Source organism: Aspergillus aculeatus (genome assembly GCF_001890905.1).
Source record: "Aspergillus aculeatus ATCC 16872 unplaced genomic scaffold ASPACscaffold_1, whole genome shotgun sequence".
NCBI lineage: Eukaryota > Fungi > Ascomycota > Eurotiomycetes > Eurotiales > Aspergillaceae > Aspergillus > Aspergillus aculeatus.
This window is the reverse complement of record NW_017962976.1, coordinates 2,056,491-2,072,556: the sequence shown is the minus strand read 5'-3', so window position 1 is coordinate 2,072,556 and position 16,066 is coordinate 2,056,491. Positions and strand designations below refer to the sequence as shown.

Sequence of the window (16,066 nt, the reverse complement as noted above, 5' to 3'; positions counted from 1 at the left end):
CCCGTAAGTTACATAGTCTTCTCGCCGGATGGCCTGTGTTCCCAGCACTAGGCCGGCCGGGAGATGACAATACCGTCTCAGCCTACTGAATCTCGTGTATAAATCAAAGTGCAAGCCATCTCAATTTCAACATTTCCAGGCCCCCCCCTCCCCCCCCCCCCCAGAAAGGCAGTCCTTCCGCTCTTCCTACGAGTTGGTTCCTCCTTGAGTCCAATCTACTTGACACTTCTGAAGCCAATGGGCCCTTCCTCCAAAAAGCCCCATGTGATCGGCATCAGCTTCCAGTAACACCACAGAACCCATCACTTCCGCCGCCCCGGCATCATCCTCGCATTACCTCTTTGAAATCACATTCGCGCCTCGCACAGCGGAAGACGTAAGCAATGCCTTGCTCTATCTGTCCCCGGGAGATTTTCGGGGGCATGCAGGCACATTCCGGGTTCCCTGCCCGGATGCCCTCCCAATCATCAAACACAAATTTTTTGCAATCGCGGCACTTGTAGTAGGGCCGGTGCAGGTTGCCATTGTTAATTTTTTGGGTCTGGTGGCGGAGCATGGGGGATCCGCAGCAGTGCGGTTCGTTCGCGAAGAGACGAGGAGGGGATTCGCGCTGCATCTTCTCCCAGAGATAAAAGGGGAATTCGACCTCGTGGGGGGTGGATGTTCGGGTCTGGTCTGGTCAGACTTGGTTTCGGTGAGGTGTGGCTCGGCATATGACGAGAACTTACTGTTAAGAGGAATAAAAGTATTATGGTTCGAGATCCTTGTCTGATGATGATGATGACGATGATGATGATGATGATGGGCAAAAATCAAAATAAGACACAGAAGGAGTCCGTGGGCGATTGGCTGGCGGGCTGGAGTAGGCTCAATGCTTTTACCGGATCGACAACTGCGTTTATGAGGCAGATCTCTCAGGCTGGGGGGATTTTCTGTCTTACTTATAAGCATCTGGGACTTGATTTTGTGGAATAGGGGAAAGGTATTGCAGCAGCTGGGATGGGCTTCCAAGTCTTGAAAGGCACATTCTCTTCTATGCGGCATTTTTCGTCCTGTGCAAAAGTGTCTCTTGAGGCGGACGCGCACCCTGTTTCTCAGCCCCCTCAGACGTCATGGGGATTTCTCGAAGTGATCATTTGTCAATTGAAAAGATGTTCATGCCAACAGATGCGCTGTCAAGCTGGATGAAGTGAGTCATTGGGGAAGAAGGAGGACAATGGGGGAAAAGTCGTTGATCCAGTGAGAGGGAAGAGAGAGCCAAACACCGAATGATCTGACTGGGGCGTATAGTAGTGTACAGTGCTACCCCGGAAATCTTACAGTCCTGCTGGTAGACTAATTGACATATGTTGGCAGTGCTATTGGTCATGCTCTGTGGTCCGTACCATACAGTTACAATACCTGGTAGTACCTCACCTGCCTACTAGGTATACTACTACCCTAGTACCTGGTAGGTAATTTTCTGTGCACCGCAATTCTCCTCACGAAGATTGGTCCAGGCTGTCTTTTCACCCTGCATCATCTATGCAGGAAAGCCGGAGCCGGTAATTTCTTTCCCTTTCGCACTGATTCTAGGATGAACCCCGCACAACGCGACCCGTCGCGTCTTGGAGAGTTCCACGCGTTCACGAGGTAGAAATACCGACTCTGCTATCGCTGATCTCTGCTCGCTGTCAGTCCTACTTTGCAACCTACTGCCTGACTTGACTTTTTCAACTCAACCTTGGTTTAAAAGTGATTCTCCGCCGTTAGTGAGTCACTTATCTTTTATCTTTCCCGCTGGGCGAAACATCTCTCCGTAATGGATTTTGGAAGGCCTTCGGAACATGCTCCTGTACTCAGCGATCAGGAAATGTGTAATGCACTCGAACCTGGTTGGCAACTCCAGAATAATCAGAGCCTTGGCTTCAGTACGCCGTGGATCTCACAAGATGATGGATTGGACTCGTGAGTTGGAAGCACTCCCCAGCAGCAAACCTCTCCCCCTTCCCCTTCCCCCTTCCCCCTTCCCCCCACCCCCCGAGCCCTAAATTCTTTCCGAGCATCCAGGTTTGCACAAACTTCAGCAGCAACCTGAGGTCCATTCTCGCAACCGAGAGCCAGTGGCTCGATGGTGAGGGAATGTGTCAAAAACATAGGAGCGGGAATTATGGAGAAAAGGACCCGGTCGGCTCCTCTGGTGGACTGTCTGGCCTGGAACAATCGGTCCAGATGATGAAAAGGGGCAAGAGAACTGCGGCTGCCATGGACGACGGATGAGGCGTGCACAGCAGGAAACCCAAGGAAAGATCAGTTATGAGGAAATCCAGAGGAAGGGCATACGGGCAGGCAAGCTTGGAAGACGTTTGGAAAAAGGAACAACGGCAAAATGGCATGTTCCAGGGCCCGGAGCTGAAGCTGAAGGATTGTTTTTCTATCTATGGGCTAAATGGGCCTTGTCACTTATCACAATCCATGTGAATTCATTCTTTTGGAAAGATTGGCTTGATTATCTTTGATCGCCGTTTTACCACTCGCCGCCGGATGGAAAGAGTCTGGTGATGCTCGAGCAACAATCCAAACAGTACCTTTTTAGACCGGAGATAGATATTCTCTTGATGGGCTTTCAGGGCTGGCGATCAGAGGAGGAACGAAAATTGATGGTGTACTGTAGAAGTTTGTTGACGGCTAATGATGAGTTTGGAGGCAGGGACGGTGTGCCTAGGAGACCAGAGAATTTTAACGTGGCTGCATTCAATACTTTTCCGAACGCAGAGCAGGAGACATATGGGCCTACTGTGGCTCAATATATTGATGCTTCTTGGCTGCAGTTCAATACTTTTCCGAACGCAGAGCAGGGGACATATGGGCCTACTGTGGCTCAATATAATGGTGCTCCTTGGCTGCAGTTCAATATGGCGAACGCGGACGGATCTCTGGGTATAGATGAGCATAGCGGGCCATCGACTCCAGCTGCCTCTACTCAGCAGCTCGACGATTTCAGTGCGGGCATGCAGGGCTATGATCAGCATGCGTCAGTCAACACCTACAGCGGTGTTGATCAAAATGAGTCAACCAGGAGGACCTCGACCGGGTAAGTTGGTATGAGATTCCTCTTCTGAGACCTCTATCAGGCTAACATGCCTTCTCTTCCATAGCAGGCGCGTGAATAGCGAGCAGCAAGCTATAGAAGGAGACGAGCAAGCAGAAGTAAAGCGAAATGTCTATCAGACTTCTCCAGTTTCCGCACGGTCACAGAAAAACGGTGGTCAACGAAACAATCAGAAATCTGGCTCGCGGAAATACCGTCCTCTACTCCCCAAATTCTCTTACCTTTATCGCAGTGGTAACTTTCTAAAAGAGCCTTTGTAACCACCGATTTCGTTTCGGGACCCCGTAAGCCAAAGCTTGATCGATCACGTGATCTTTCAAGGTTCTCAGAGACGGAAGGTCCTGCTATTATGCTTTGTTTTTCTACTCGCGTTGTTGAGCTCAAATATGATAATATGATTCTTGTGTTTATTCTGCTCGCAGAAGTTGTTTTTGCGGCGTAGACTAAATTCCGTAGGCCTAGGCTCGATATAGGCTAGGGCGGAGATAGGGGGGTGCACGGGACCGCCGCCAATGGGCGAGAGAAAACACCCAGGCCGGGCACGTGCGCTCTTTCTCCTCTTTGATTCTACCTCCCATCAACACACGAGACACGAGACACTGCAGCCCACTTGGTGCTTTGGTGCTGCAGGACCGTGGATGCAAGTCACAGCTCTCTCCTCGCACGTGGTGCCACGCCCGCTGCCATGCCGGGTGTCGCAGGAGCCAAGTTGGGCCAAGTTGGGCCAAGTTGGGCCAAGTCTGGCCAAGGAGGCTTGTCTGCTCCCCTTCTTCTCTTGTCTCTGCTTCTCGCTAAACCTACTGTGCTCGGTCATGAGTCAGTCCGACCCGGTCCTTCATCTTATTCTCCGATTTGAAGCGGTTAGTTGCGATGTGATAATTGTGAAGGCATTTGCAATGGAGACAACAATGTCTGCAATCTAGATGTTGCCGCACAGCTGCCGTCGAGTAGCGGCATGGGTTGTCCAGGCCCCCGAGGCCACTGTCAGCCAGCCCGCCTTTCCGACTCTCGCGCATGCATTCAGAAAACACTCGTTGGTCGTCGAGCCTCGGGAACCGAGATTACCTGACACACTGGTCCGGTCCAACTGTCACGTTGCTTCCCTCCGAGGCCGAAGGTCCACTAGTTCGTCTCGCTTGACCGGGGTGAGATGCCCCTGCCTGGCCGACTAAAGCACCGCTAGTGGACCAAACCAACTGCTTCTAGCCAACCACAATCTCCACCGCTAGAACGTGCTGAACGAGTCTGATATTGATGGTTCTCGATGCATATAGCATGATAATGCAACGCTTTCGCCGTTCATGCATATTTAAGCCCATCGGTTCTCCTCCTTCCCCCCCTTTTTTGGGTAGGATCATCTGTCTCTCTACAGCCTCGAGGACTTTTTGGTCAAGACATACTTGATATGGCAGACTTTGACGCTTCTCGCGAGCCCGACATGGCCGCCAAGCACGAGTTCCCTGAGATGAGCCACAGCGAGAAGGAGGCTTTCGACCGACTCCTTCGCCCCGATGATAGCTACACCCAAGCAGGTGTCTACTGGGCTGATCTTCCTCTCGGACAGCGGATCAAATTCGTCCGCTCCGTGGACTCCAAAGAGAGTAGCCGTCAGTGGTCGGCTCTCTGGCAGCAGTTCAAGGCTGATCCTTTGTCGCCGCTGATGAACTACTTTCGTGACACCGTCATTCCAGGTGCTGGTATTGGTCTGGAAGGGTAAGTCCATCCTGGTTGACTCTCTACAAGGTGACCGTTGTTCTGATGTGCCATAGTTATGTTTTGCTCTCCATCGGAAACATCTCCACCCTGTTTGGCAAGTCCTTCGAATCCTGTTGGGGCAAATACGAGATCTGCTCCAAGAACTGGATCTCTGCTATATCCTACCTCGAGATCGTCGGTATTATCATCGGACAGGTGTTGGTAGGTATTATTGGCGATTGGATCGGCCGTCGTTGGGGTTTGCTACAAGATGCCTGGATTATGATTCTGGGCTTGGTCATGCTGGTTTGCGCTTGGGGTACCACGCAGAACGGTTGGGTCATCTGCTATGCGTGGTCTTTGTTCATCTACGGCATCGGTGTTGGTGAGTATATGCCTGCTTGCCTTTTTTTGTCCCAGTGATACGATGACTGACTGGCTGTCTGATAGGTGGCGAGTACCCGATGACTGTCACAAGTAGTATGGAAAATGCCGTCGGCTCTGGCAAGCTCTCTACCCGGGATGATCGTCTTCACCGCGGTGCCAAAGTGATCTCATGCTTCTCGATGCAAGGTTGGGGTCAGGTTCTCAACCAGGCCTTCCTCATGATCCTGCTTTTGATCTTCAACGCCGGCAGCGGCGAGGAGCCCATTAACCAGACCGCTACCCAATGGACCTACCGCATCTCTTTCGTGATCCCGTTGATTGGCACTCTCTGGCTTCTTTACTACCGCGCCTACCACATGAAGGCCGCCAGCAAGCAGCTCGCAGCCACCAAGAAGGCGGCCAAGGTGTCCGTCACTGGCTACGACAGCGAATCCCTCCGCTTGACTTTCAAGCACTTCACTCCGCGAGTCATTGCCACGGCTGGCGGCTGGTTCGCCAATGACGTCTTCTTCTACGGCGCCAAGCTGTTCTCCAGCGACTTCATCGCCGTTATCAGCCCGAAGTCGAAGTCAATCTTCACCACGTGGCAGTGGAGTTTCATCGACGTTGTCGTCACGTTGGCTGGTTATTACTTCGCTATCGCCTTCGTCGACAACAAGCTCTACGGCCGTAAATGGATGCAGATCTGGGGCTTCTTGCTCTGTTTCATCATGTTCGTGGTGCCTGCGTTCAACTACGACTACTACACGGAGGCCGCACACATCCACTCGTTCCAGACGATGTACTTCCTGTCCAGTTTCTTCAACCAGTTCGGCCCCAACTGTGTGACCTTCCTCGTGGCTGGTGAGGTCTTCCCCACCCCGATCCGGGCCACCGCGCACGGCATTTCCGCCGCGACGGGCAAGCTCGGCGCGCTGCTGGCGGCCATCCTCTTCAACTACATCGACACCCAGACCAAGTTCTACTTCGTCCCCTGGTGGGGGCTGCTTGGTATGGCCCTGACATACCTGTTCCTGCCCGACACCACCGGCCTCGACCTCAAGGAGCAGGAGCGCCGCTGGATCTACATCCGGGAGGGCCGTGAGCACGAGTACCACGGCGTGGCCGTGCACCCGAAGCATTTGTCCGTGTGGGAGCGCTTCCGGGGCGCCAGCAAGTACTACGATCCGGAGCTGGACTACCAGCAGCGCATCCGCGAGTACCGCGCCGAGTGGGAGACCAAGATGGCGCGCCTGAGCGAGGAGACCAAGCGGGAGGATGATGCGGACGCCTTCATTGAGGACGAGTTGCTGGGCGGCTCCGTGCACGACTACTTCTACCGCACGAGCTCGTTGAGCACGGCGCACAGTGTTGAGAAGCTTGACGTGGCGGAGGCGAAGTAGACTGTGTTTGGGTTTCGATGCAGGCAGCGTGAATCGAACTCCGTTGAAACGCAGATGAGCGAGATCAAAGATTATACCCCCTCCCTCCTGGGTTGTTCGATCGAGGAGGATCTTACCTATGTTATAATAATGTCTTTTATGGTTTTTGACATCCTGCTTGGGGTAGTTGATTTTGGGACGAAAATTGGAGCTGTTTACGTATATTAGTTTAATCCAGTGGGAACATTACCGAACATTACTATCCTTTCTTCGCTTATACAGCTCGCTGAGATATGCAAACTCGAGCTAAAGTTAGTTTGTCCCCGAACGTTGACACTTCTGATTATGAGTGGAGAATCTTCTTCGTCCTGCCCATCCTCCCGCCGCTCGCATTGAAAGTACTTAGTAGCATCCGATCAATTCCTTACCAAACGTTCAAGATGCATCCGCAACCTCCGAAGCAGGATCAATCAATCCACCTGATATATTGTCAGCGTTGCTAAGTAATTTGGTCACGTAGCTCCAACGGCCTTTTCATCTTGTTTACATACGGGAACGAAGCTAGTTCCAACCACCAAGGAAATCAAGAGACATGTTCCAGCAGCCTACCTCTGAGACTTTGCCAATGCTTAAACTTAGGTCTAGCAGTGATCCGTTGTCACAGAAGAGGGGAACAATTAAAGATACGATCTGTATATATGGATGGTGCTACAAAGCTGCCGAAGAGATACAGAGTGGGAGTCCGCTCGGATCGACTGCCGCGGATGTCGATGCTGCGTGTGACAGCTCACAGGCCGAATCCCGGACAACCAACTAATTAACTCATCATGACATGATATCTATACGCTAGCAATCTTATCAGGTGGCACGAGAAAGATGAACTCGAAAGAAGGAAGCTACAGCAAAAAAAAAACACAAAAAGATGAGCTCCGATAGGGGGAATCGAACCCCCGGCTGCCGTGTGAGAGACGGCGATGTTAGCCACTACACCATATCGGATGTTGGGTGAAAGATCGTTTCGCAAGTGGTTACATAAACCAAAAACAAAAGACTCCATTAATGTAGGATAACTAGTTTTTGTCATAATTTTTTTTTTTCACACTGGGCGCTCAGAGAACCTGCTGCACGTGCCCTAGCTCCTTTCCTGGACAGGGAGCTCTATTCAATTTCAGGTTTTTGACCCGATCTGTTCAGCCAAAGTGTTTTATCTGCGGACGATCCATATTTTTTACTGATTTTCATGGGGCGGAGGGGTTCAATCTTTTCCTTTTTTCTTTTTGCAGGTTGCACTCGTAGAACATGGCTATAACCACCTATGATCCTGCCGAGTCCCTTTCTTCCTGACTATGATTAAATGACCGTATATCATGGTCCCCTCTTTGGAAAAAGATCACTGTAAAGCTCTTTTCAGGTCCAGGCATAATGCGATTATGTGTGATCTAGTTTCATATATACGTATATGCCTGTGTGTGGTATATATATGTAAATGCGTATTCTATGCATCATCAAACACCACTAAACACCTTTTATGCAAAACCTTCGTCAATCCCTTTAACAATACCACCAATCCACCGACTCACCCCTTGAACGGCGCAAACCTCGACATAGCCCGCAACCGCTTCCCGTACACCATGAACAGGAACGGCACCGGGATCGCCGCCGCCGCCACACCCCCTAGGATCGACATGGCCGGGCCCACGCCCAGATTGTGGAACATGGGCTGCGAGAAGAGCGGGAACGCCGCCGCGAGCACACTCCGCAGGAACGTGTTGGACGCCGTGGCGGACGCGGCATAGGGCCCGTACGTGTCGACCAGAAAGTTGATGCACTGGCCGAAGATGATGCAGAACCCGCAGCCGAACATGCCCGCCGCCACGCAGGGCAGGGCCCAGTGGTACTTGGGCGCGGCGGTCCAGCCAAACCAGAACAGGCCCGCCGCGAACAAGAACCCGCCGACGGCCATGGGCATGAGGCGAGCCTCGGGCACGGGCTTGCCGCCGCCTTCGTCGAATTTGCGGATGTAGTACGGTTGGCCGACGAGGATGATGAAGGAGGACGACAGGAGGACGCCGACGAAGAGGGCGATGAACGGGAGGGTGGCGACGACGGGTTTCCACTGGCGGAGTTCGTCGAAGACGATGGGGAAAACTTCGAGGGTGAGGTAGAGGAGGGCGTAGGTGAAGGAGGCATACAGGGCAATCACGGTGACCATGGGCTCGGTGACAAGCATGACCAAGGGCCGGGAGAAGTGCTTCGTCACGATGCTGTGGGCGTCAATTTTCATATGCTCGTGGGGGTGGTAGAGGTCCGCATTGCCGGTCTCTTTGCGTAGGCGCACGGCCTTCTTGTGCAGGAGCACGGGGCCGTACATCTCGGGCAAACAGAGGAAGGTGACGGCGAATACGAAGAACACAAAGATCGCTTCGATGTATTCGGTCCAGCGCCAGCCGAGAGAAGGGTTCGACACCAATGCTGCCCCGATGATGGGTCCCATCGTGGGTCCGCCAACGACGCAGATGGCATACGAGGTCGAGGCGATCCCCCGCGCTTTCATGTGAAAAATATCCCCGAGGGCGGCGGAGACGTTGCTGACGGGGGCAGACCCAAACAGCCCGGCGAAGTACCGCGTGATGAGCACGGAAGCAGTGGTCTTGCTGGTCGCGGTGCCGATGCTAAATAGACCCATGCAGAATACCGCGGGGAGCATCGACCAGCGACGACCCCAGATCTCTGAAATCGGCGCCCAGCAAAGCGGACCGAAGGCGAACCCGAGACTATCCTCCGTCAATTGGACTGTTTTCAAATGCTAGCGAGTGAATCTTACATGTACAGAGACGTGGCCAGGATGCTGACCTCTTTACTGATCCCAAGATATTCAATTAGGTCCGTTTGCGCAGGGGAGATGATACTCGATCCCAAACTGGCACTTAGGGCCAGCACCCCTAATTGGAAGGTGATCCAGCATTTATACGCCGTCGAGAAGTTTTGTGGATTTTCAGGGTCATTTTCCTCCCATCGCACCAGATTAGGATCGGGCGAGGATACGGGCTTAGCAACCTTCTCAACATCATTAGATGGAGGTGTCGACGAAACCGTCGTTCCAGGCACTACCGTCATGCTGCCTGAAGAATTTGTGTATGCAGCAAATTCACGACTTCCCCTCGCATTCTAGAAGACGCAAGCCTTCAATCTTTATTGGGATTGCCACCGGGTCTCGGCACGGCGAGTGACCGAGGCGACCCTCTTAGTGTCGGAGGTCCGACTCGGATAGTCCGATGAGCCAATCATAACGTCATTACAGGGGTAGACTTAGTCAACTCGAGTCAGAAAGAGCGCTGCTGACGACTAGAGAAGGTCTGTGCTGAATTCTCCAATTCCCCTGGTGTACGGAGTATTGCGTCGGCGGTTGCCGATATCACTAACTCATGGGCGGAAAAATTCCTTTCGCTGGTGATAGCCTCGATCCCTTTGGTCCAGCTTGTCCAGTTATCCAGGAACAGGTACGCGCTCCAACCAAAGGCGATAAGACCATATCTCTGGCTACACAGCTTCCACATACCTGATTAGTCTATCGATTGATGTGTTGCTCCTCTTTTCCTCGGCATCAACCCGGCTCGACCCGCCCAACTGCCAATCACACCCGGTTTCAGTGTCAGAGATTGCGGAGCGGGAGCTTGGCAGATACTGCTTATCCCAACGCGCATAGAAAGAGCTATTGCATGTTAGATCTTTGAGAAGTAGCGCTTGATGTGGGAAATGTCCATAGAAAGATAGCCCCTCGAAGCGCGAAAGAGGTTGCAAGGCAGTATTGCGGGGAACTGTAGTCTTGAACCTCAAATTCTAGACTTCCTGCTTGGCGATACCATCACCCCGGGACGGATAATTTCGCTCGCACCGCATACCGCTGTCTGCACTTCAGTTCACTCTGCATCCCGTTTACGGTTGCCATCATGTCATGTGTACGTATCGGGCAAGTGTGCCGTTCGCGGTAGCCCGTCGCGAGCACTACTCGACGAAACACAGACTGCAAGATCGAGTCGGTGCACTGAGATATCTGTTGCATCGCTAAAAATCGCATCCAAGTGCGGGCGAAAGATCGCATCTCCCTGGGGGGTCTCAAACCACAGGATATTTTTGACTCTGTCGATTGCGTCGCTCCAGCTCCTTAGGTTCAAGGCGCCTGCTACCATCCGGGCTCTCTCCAAGAACCATTGGTAGTGAGCGGGGTCAGTTCCGGTGGAAGCAACCATCCCAATTGCTACGAACCAAACATCAAGGGAGGAATGGATGTGGGGCATCAGATCGAGGAGCTTGAGATGCTGCACAAATCGCATGACCATCGTGTTCAAGATGACTGCGTGTGAGTAGTATGTGGGTCCATGGATGATGAACATGTAGATGATGGTGGCGTAGCGGATGCATTCGGCTATAGAGGATGGTATTGATGACGGAGTTGGAGAACTTGGTCCCGCAGAGTCTGAAGGGGCCGATAGAAGTAGTCGGTGGATGACAAAACATGTCAGGTCGTGGAGATGGGTCGGTGGGAAGGGTATACGGCGCGCACGCTGAAAGACATTGCGGAGACGGATGAAGACGTTCCGAATTGAGTACTCAAGATTGTCATCAAAAATGTGGACAAAATCGACTACTACGTCCTCAGTGAGGTCCGTCGAGGAAGCGTATTGGTATTCAGGAGTTGAGGGAATGCCATCTCCGATGCCGACATCGTCCTGCGTTTCGAACTGGGGGTGGCCCATGACAAGCATCGATACCCTGGCGGCATACGTCAGAAAGCTTTTGTTGGGGGACAAGTCGACTTACCAACTGATCATCCGAGCAGTCAAAGGGCTGGTCTGTCTTACTGAATTGATGCCGCCTCTCAGCGTGACCAACCTCTTAACCCCGCGGACATGCATCCCGGCAATGTCGACATTCCCCTTGCCAAACTGATGCCGCGGTGATCAGCACTGCGTCAAAGTGTACAATCTCGGAACTTACTTCAATAGCCGCCAAGGTGATAACGGAGTTCATCGTCCCATCCTGAACAGCTAGGGACTGGTCTTCAATCTTGCGGCGTAGTAGCGACACCGAGTCAGTCATGAGAATTTCCGAGCCCTGGAAGCCCTTCTGAGCGAGCAGCTCTTCGTCCAGACACGCTGTCTGCAGGGAGACATGAAACAAAGCCGGATCGCCCAGAGCCAGCGGCCACCATGAAATAAGAAACGGATTGGTCGTTGCATTCAAGTCCAGCGGATAGTACTGAAACGCAATTTTGTGCAGGACTAGCAGGTAAGTCGAATTGTCTGGTACAAGCTAGGTGAAAGCAATACGTACAACTATGGATCAGACGTTGAACGCGTTCCCGGGGCAATCGCGTTTGGGGATAGGAGTCGAAAGGGTCGAGACCGGGGAACCTGTAGCTGGTCAAAGCAGTCGAGTGATTGGGCGCTATCGTCAATCCGCTATCCTCCGGTACTGTCAAAGGTTGATTGGCGTAGACGCACGGAACGTTGCGCTTGATACAGCGCGAGCAGCGCGGAGTGCGGAGATCACAGCTATGTTTGTACTTGTAACAGGCGGTACAGGAGCGACGAAGTGTTCGCGACATTGTGGTGTCATGCAGTGTGGACTAGATGTGTTTCTCTCGAGATTGTGCCACCGGAGAGAAGAGTGTTGGTGGAGATGAAGAACCGATCTAGACTGTGTAAGGGAAAGGGTCGCCAAGCGGATGCCGAGGCCTCTGCTCTGCTTACTTAGGATGCTGCCTGCGCCTCAGGAAGATCTGGAGGGAAAGAACACCCGACTTCGTCAACTGAGAATCTCTTCCTCAGGGGCCATGAAATATCCAAGTAGTAGCGCCAATGTCATTCAAGTGCTTTGTAAGGATTGGAAATGATAAACAGCAGCCAGAGATGAAACTGTGGAGTGTGAAGTGATTGAAGAGTGAATCAATGGCCATTGAGGCTATTCGAGTCTAACCCGGAAGAGACTAGAGCCCGAATGTGTTTTCGGGGTCTAGTCCCAATCGGGTCATGTATACAAAATGAGCATTTCATCGCATGATGAATTAATGCAGCCACTCTCCTTTTCTCATGTTTCAGTCCAGTGGTATAAAGCAGTACAATGACCACTGGTCTCTATGATTCCGTCAGTTACCTCTCTTATAATATCAGTATGGCGGAGATCGTCAACATCACCACAGCGCACCTCGCGCAGCCGCCAACATGGCCCAACCCAGCATACTCCTTCCTATCGGGCTGGTCCACCTGGCAGTATATCGTGACGTTTCTACTGGGAGTAGTAGTTTACGACCAAGGTTGCAACACCCCCTTCAATAACCAGCCAGTCACTGACTCCGGACGAATAGTCATGTACATCAAGCGAAAGGGCTCTATCGCCGGTCCGACATTCAAGATCCCCCTCATGGGCCCGTTCCTCCAAGCCATCCATCCCAAGTTCGATGAATACCTCGCTCAATGGGCGAGTGGGCCTTTAAGCTGCGTCTCCGTCTTCCACAAGTACGTTCCACCACATCAATACCTTACCACCCCCTCCTGATCCCCCTACAGATTCGTCGTCCTCGCCTCCGACCGCGACCTCGCGCACAAAGTCTTCAAATCCCCCACCTACGCAGAACCGTGCCTCGTCCCCATCGCCAAAGACATCCTCGGCCACAAAGCCTGGGTCTTCCTGCAAGGCAAAGCGCACGCCGAGTACCGCCGGGGCCTGGCGCCACTGTTCACCAACAAAGCCATGGAGACCTACCTCCCAGCCCAGGAAAAGGTACTAGCGGACTACTTCGACCGATTCGTGGCGGCCAGCGCGACCAACGACCACCGGCCGATGCCCTTCATGACCTTCTTCCGCGAGATCAACTGCGCGCTGTCGTGCCGCACCTTCTTCGGGGACTACATCTCGCCGGACGCCATCCAAAAGATCGCGGATGACTTCTACCTGGCGACGGCGGCGCTGGAGCTGGTCAACATCCCGCTGTCGATGTACGTGCCCTTCACGAAGCCGTGGTGGGGCAAGCGGACGGCGGACGCGGTGCACGCCGAGTTCGCACGGTGCGCGGCGGCCTGCAAAGCGAACATGGCGCGGGGCGCGGCGCCGACCTGCATCGTGGACCACTGGGTGCGGCACATGATGGAGTCGAGCCGGTACCGCGCACGGCTGGCCACAGGCGAGGCCGTGCCGGACGAGGAGAAGCCCAAGAACCTGATCCGCGAGTTCACGAACCAAGAGATCAGCGAGACGCTGTTCACCTTCCTGTTCGCGTCGCAGGACGCCTCCAGCAGCGCGACGACCTGGATCTTCCAGATCCTGGCCCAGCGGCCGGACGTGCTGGCGCGCGTGCGCGCGGAGAACCTGGCCGCCCGCGGCGGCGACCGCTCCCGCGCCTTCGACCTGCCCATGCTGGAGTCGCTAACCTACACCAACGCGGTCATCAAGGAGCTGCTGCGCCACCGCCCGCCGGTCATCTTCGTGCCCTACCTCGCGACCCGCGACTTCCCCATCACGCCGGAGTACACCGCGCCCAAGGGGGCGATGGTGATCCCCTCGTGCTGGCCGGCACTGCATGACCCCGAGGCTTACCCGAACCCCGAGGTGTTCGACCCAGACCGCTGGATCACGGGGGATGCCGAGTCGAAGACGAAGAACTGGCTGGTGTTCGGGGCGGGTGCGCACGATTGTCTGGCCAGGAAGTACGTGCCGCTGTCGATGGCGGGGATGATCGGGAAGGCGGCGCTGGAGCTGGACTGGACGCATCATGCGACGGCCCGGTCGGAGGAGATCCGGGTGTTTGCCACGTTGTTTCCGATGGTGAGTTTCCTTGACGTCGTGTTGACTTGTAGGGGTGAGCTGACGTGAAACAGGATGAGTGTCCGCTGGTATTCAGGAAGCGTCCGTAGATCGACTCGATGCAGGCCATCGAGCTAACCACGCATGTACAGTACATATAATATTGACCAACACGGAACACCGCGAATCTACCCAACGTGGGCAACCACCAGCTGAATTAACCAGTAACGATACCATCATCCATTGCTCTACCCCGTCTTATCGTGTTTGACCAAGAATCAAGCCAACCCCACAATCATCCCAATCACACACAGTAACTCAAGAATGCTATCCCCTCTCCAATAGACCACCAGACAGCTAAACAGGAACCCAATACCGCCACCTCCCCGCATCCCCATCCCCATTAGCCTCCCCAAGCCCATCCCCCTCCCAATCCCCCTCACCCTCCCCCATCCCACCGCCAGAACCACAAGCCCCCATCTCCCAAACCATCCCCCTCTCTAACACCACGGCCCCTCCACCACGCACTCTCCTCCCATTCCCCCCAAACCCAATACCTAAACTCCCAGAACCACCCCCACCCCCACCCCCACCCCGCCGCCGCTTATAAGCCCGACACAAAAAGCTCCGATCCCAGCTCCGGTCCCCCTCCCACGGCCGCTTCCGGCTGCGCACCCGGTAGTCCGAGACGCGGGCGAAGTAGGAGCTATCCGGGGTGATGAGGGGGGGATTGATGGTGAGGGTGAGGAGGGGGTTGATTTTGTTTCTGGGAGGATGGTCGTGTGTCTGAGTTGGGGTTGGGGTTGGGGTTGGGAAGTGTTGGTTTCGGTGGTTGGGTATCTGGATGTGGTGGTTGTGGTGGTGGTGATGGGGTAGGCGGGGTGGTGCGGGGGTTGTATTGTGGCTGCTGCTGCTGCTGGTGGAATATCCAATTGTGCTGCGATGGTGAATCGGAAGTTGGCTCTGTGGATGTGAGGACGAAGATGAAAACATCGTCAAGCTGGGATGATGCGCGTGTCTTTCGAGCGGAGGGTCGTTGTGGGTGTGGGTGTGGGTGTGGGCGTAGTGCATGGCTGTGGACTCGCACCCAATGCTGCGGTCCTCAAGTCGATGCCCGTGGCTATGGCTCGTCACCCTGGAAGGATGCAATCTCCTTCCGCGGTAGGGGGCGTGGGCATCCTCACGCCCACCGCCCGATAATATGGCCAGAATGCTCCAGAGCGATAAACCCCGCTGCAGACCCTCGCGGAGGGTGGCGTGCTCGTAGCGGCGCCGCGCGAGTCGGGTGCTTTCATAGTAGGTCTTGTGGCGCTCGGATTGGAGGAGGATTGGGGGTTCGATGGGTTGCGGAGGAGGAGAAGGAGGGCTGCATGTTTGACTGGCAGTTGGGAAAGACATTTTGAAGAATACACAAGAAGTTTTAAGATGGGAGCGTTGCATGGTGATTGCACCTAATATACGCACGCGCTGATAAGCATATTAGCCGATCACCCCCACACGACACACGGGATGTCATGTTTCACCGACGCGGCAGAAGGTCTCCACGGGATCATCGTCCACGTACTGCCTTGCGTGTACAGCTCAATTTCGGCTTCCCTACTCCTACACATACCAATTAATCAGATAAGATTGGCCATCCATGTAGTCATCTACTATACATTCAGTCGTCATCCGACAAAAGAGATATAACTCAGACAGGCGAGAAATCTTTAAGATGATACAAGCAAAA

At 53.9% G+C, this 16,066-nt stretch overlaps 5 protein-coding genes and 1 non-coding gene across 6 annotated transcripts; 2 read left to right on the top strand and 4 right to left on the bottom strand.

The window, feature by feature from the left end:
• Positions 1 to 4,496: 4,496 nt before the first annotated feature.
• On the top strand, positions 4,497 to 6,555 carry ASPACDRAFT_49251 (uncharacterized protein; the record flags this gene model as incomplete). The annotated part of the gene is made up of 3 exons (XM_020202224.1): positions 4,497 to 4,804; positions 4,861 to 5,171; positions 5,237 to 6,555. 3 exons carry the CDS (start codon positions 4,497 to 4,499, stop codon positions 6,553 to 6,555), a joined length of 1,938 nt encoding a protein of 645 aa, XP_020061236.1.
• A 906-nt stretch (positions 6,556 to 7,461) lies between these two features.
• On the bottom strand, positions 7,462 to 7,533 carry ASPACDRAFT_t13. Its single transcript has one exon. It is a non-coding gene; the product is annotated as a tRNA-Glu (tRNA).
• Positions 7,534 to 8,110: 577 nt separating this feature from the next.
• On the bottom strand, positions 8,111 to 9,651 carry ASPACDRAFT_19815 (MFS transporter; the record flags this gene model as incomplete). Its single annotated transcript, XM_020198898.1, has 2 exons — positions 8,111 to 9,308; positions 9,359 to 9,651. 2 exons carry the CDS (start codon positions 9,649 to 9,651, stop codon positions 8,111 to 8,113), a joined length of 1,491 nt encoding a protein of 496 aa, XP_020061235.1.
• An 831-nt stretch (positions 9,652 to 10,482) lies between these two features.
• ASPACDRAFT_49249 (Zn(II)2Cys6 transcription factor) lies at positions 10,483 to 12,142 on the bottom strand (the record flags this gene model as incomplete). Its single annotated transcript, XM_020202223.1, has 5 exons — positions 10,483 to 10,539; positions 10,581 to 11,307; positions 11,356 to 11,480; positions 11,533 to 11,816; positions 11,869 to 12,142. The coding sequence occupies 5 exons, from the start codon at positions 12,140 to 12,142 to the stop codon at positions 10,483 to 10,485; spliced, it is 1,467 nt and encodes a 488-aa protein (XP_020061234.1).
• A 481-nt stretch (positions 12,143 to 12,623) lies between these two features.
• On the top strand, positions 12,624 to 14,822 carry ASPACDRAFT_109901 (uncharacterized protein). The gene is made up of 4 exons (XM_020195432.1): positions 12,624 to 12,850; positions 12,902 to 13,052; positions 13,104 to 14,358; positions 14,412 to 14,822. Exons 1-4 carry the CDS (start codon positions 12,658 to 12,660, stop codon positions 14,445 to 14,447), a joined length of 1,635 nt encoding a protein of 544 aa, XP_020061233.1. The 5' UTR covers positions 12,624 to 12,657; the 3' UTR covers positions 14,448 to 14,822.
• Positions 14,695 to 15,735, bottom strand: ASPACDRAFT_38453 (uncharacterized protein; the record flags this gene model as incomplete). Its single annotated transcript, XM_020200446.1, has 1 exon — positions 14,695 to 15,735. One exon carries the CDS (start codon positions 15,733 to 15,735, stop codon positions 14,695 to 14,697), a length of 1,041 nt encoding a protein of 346 aa, XP_020061232.1.
• Between the last annotated feature and the right edge of the window lie 331 nt (positions 15,736 to 16,066).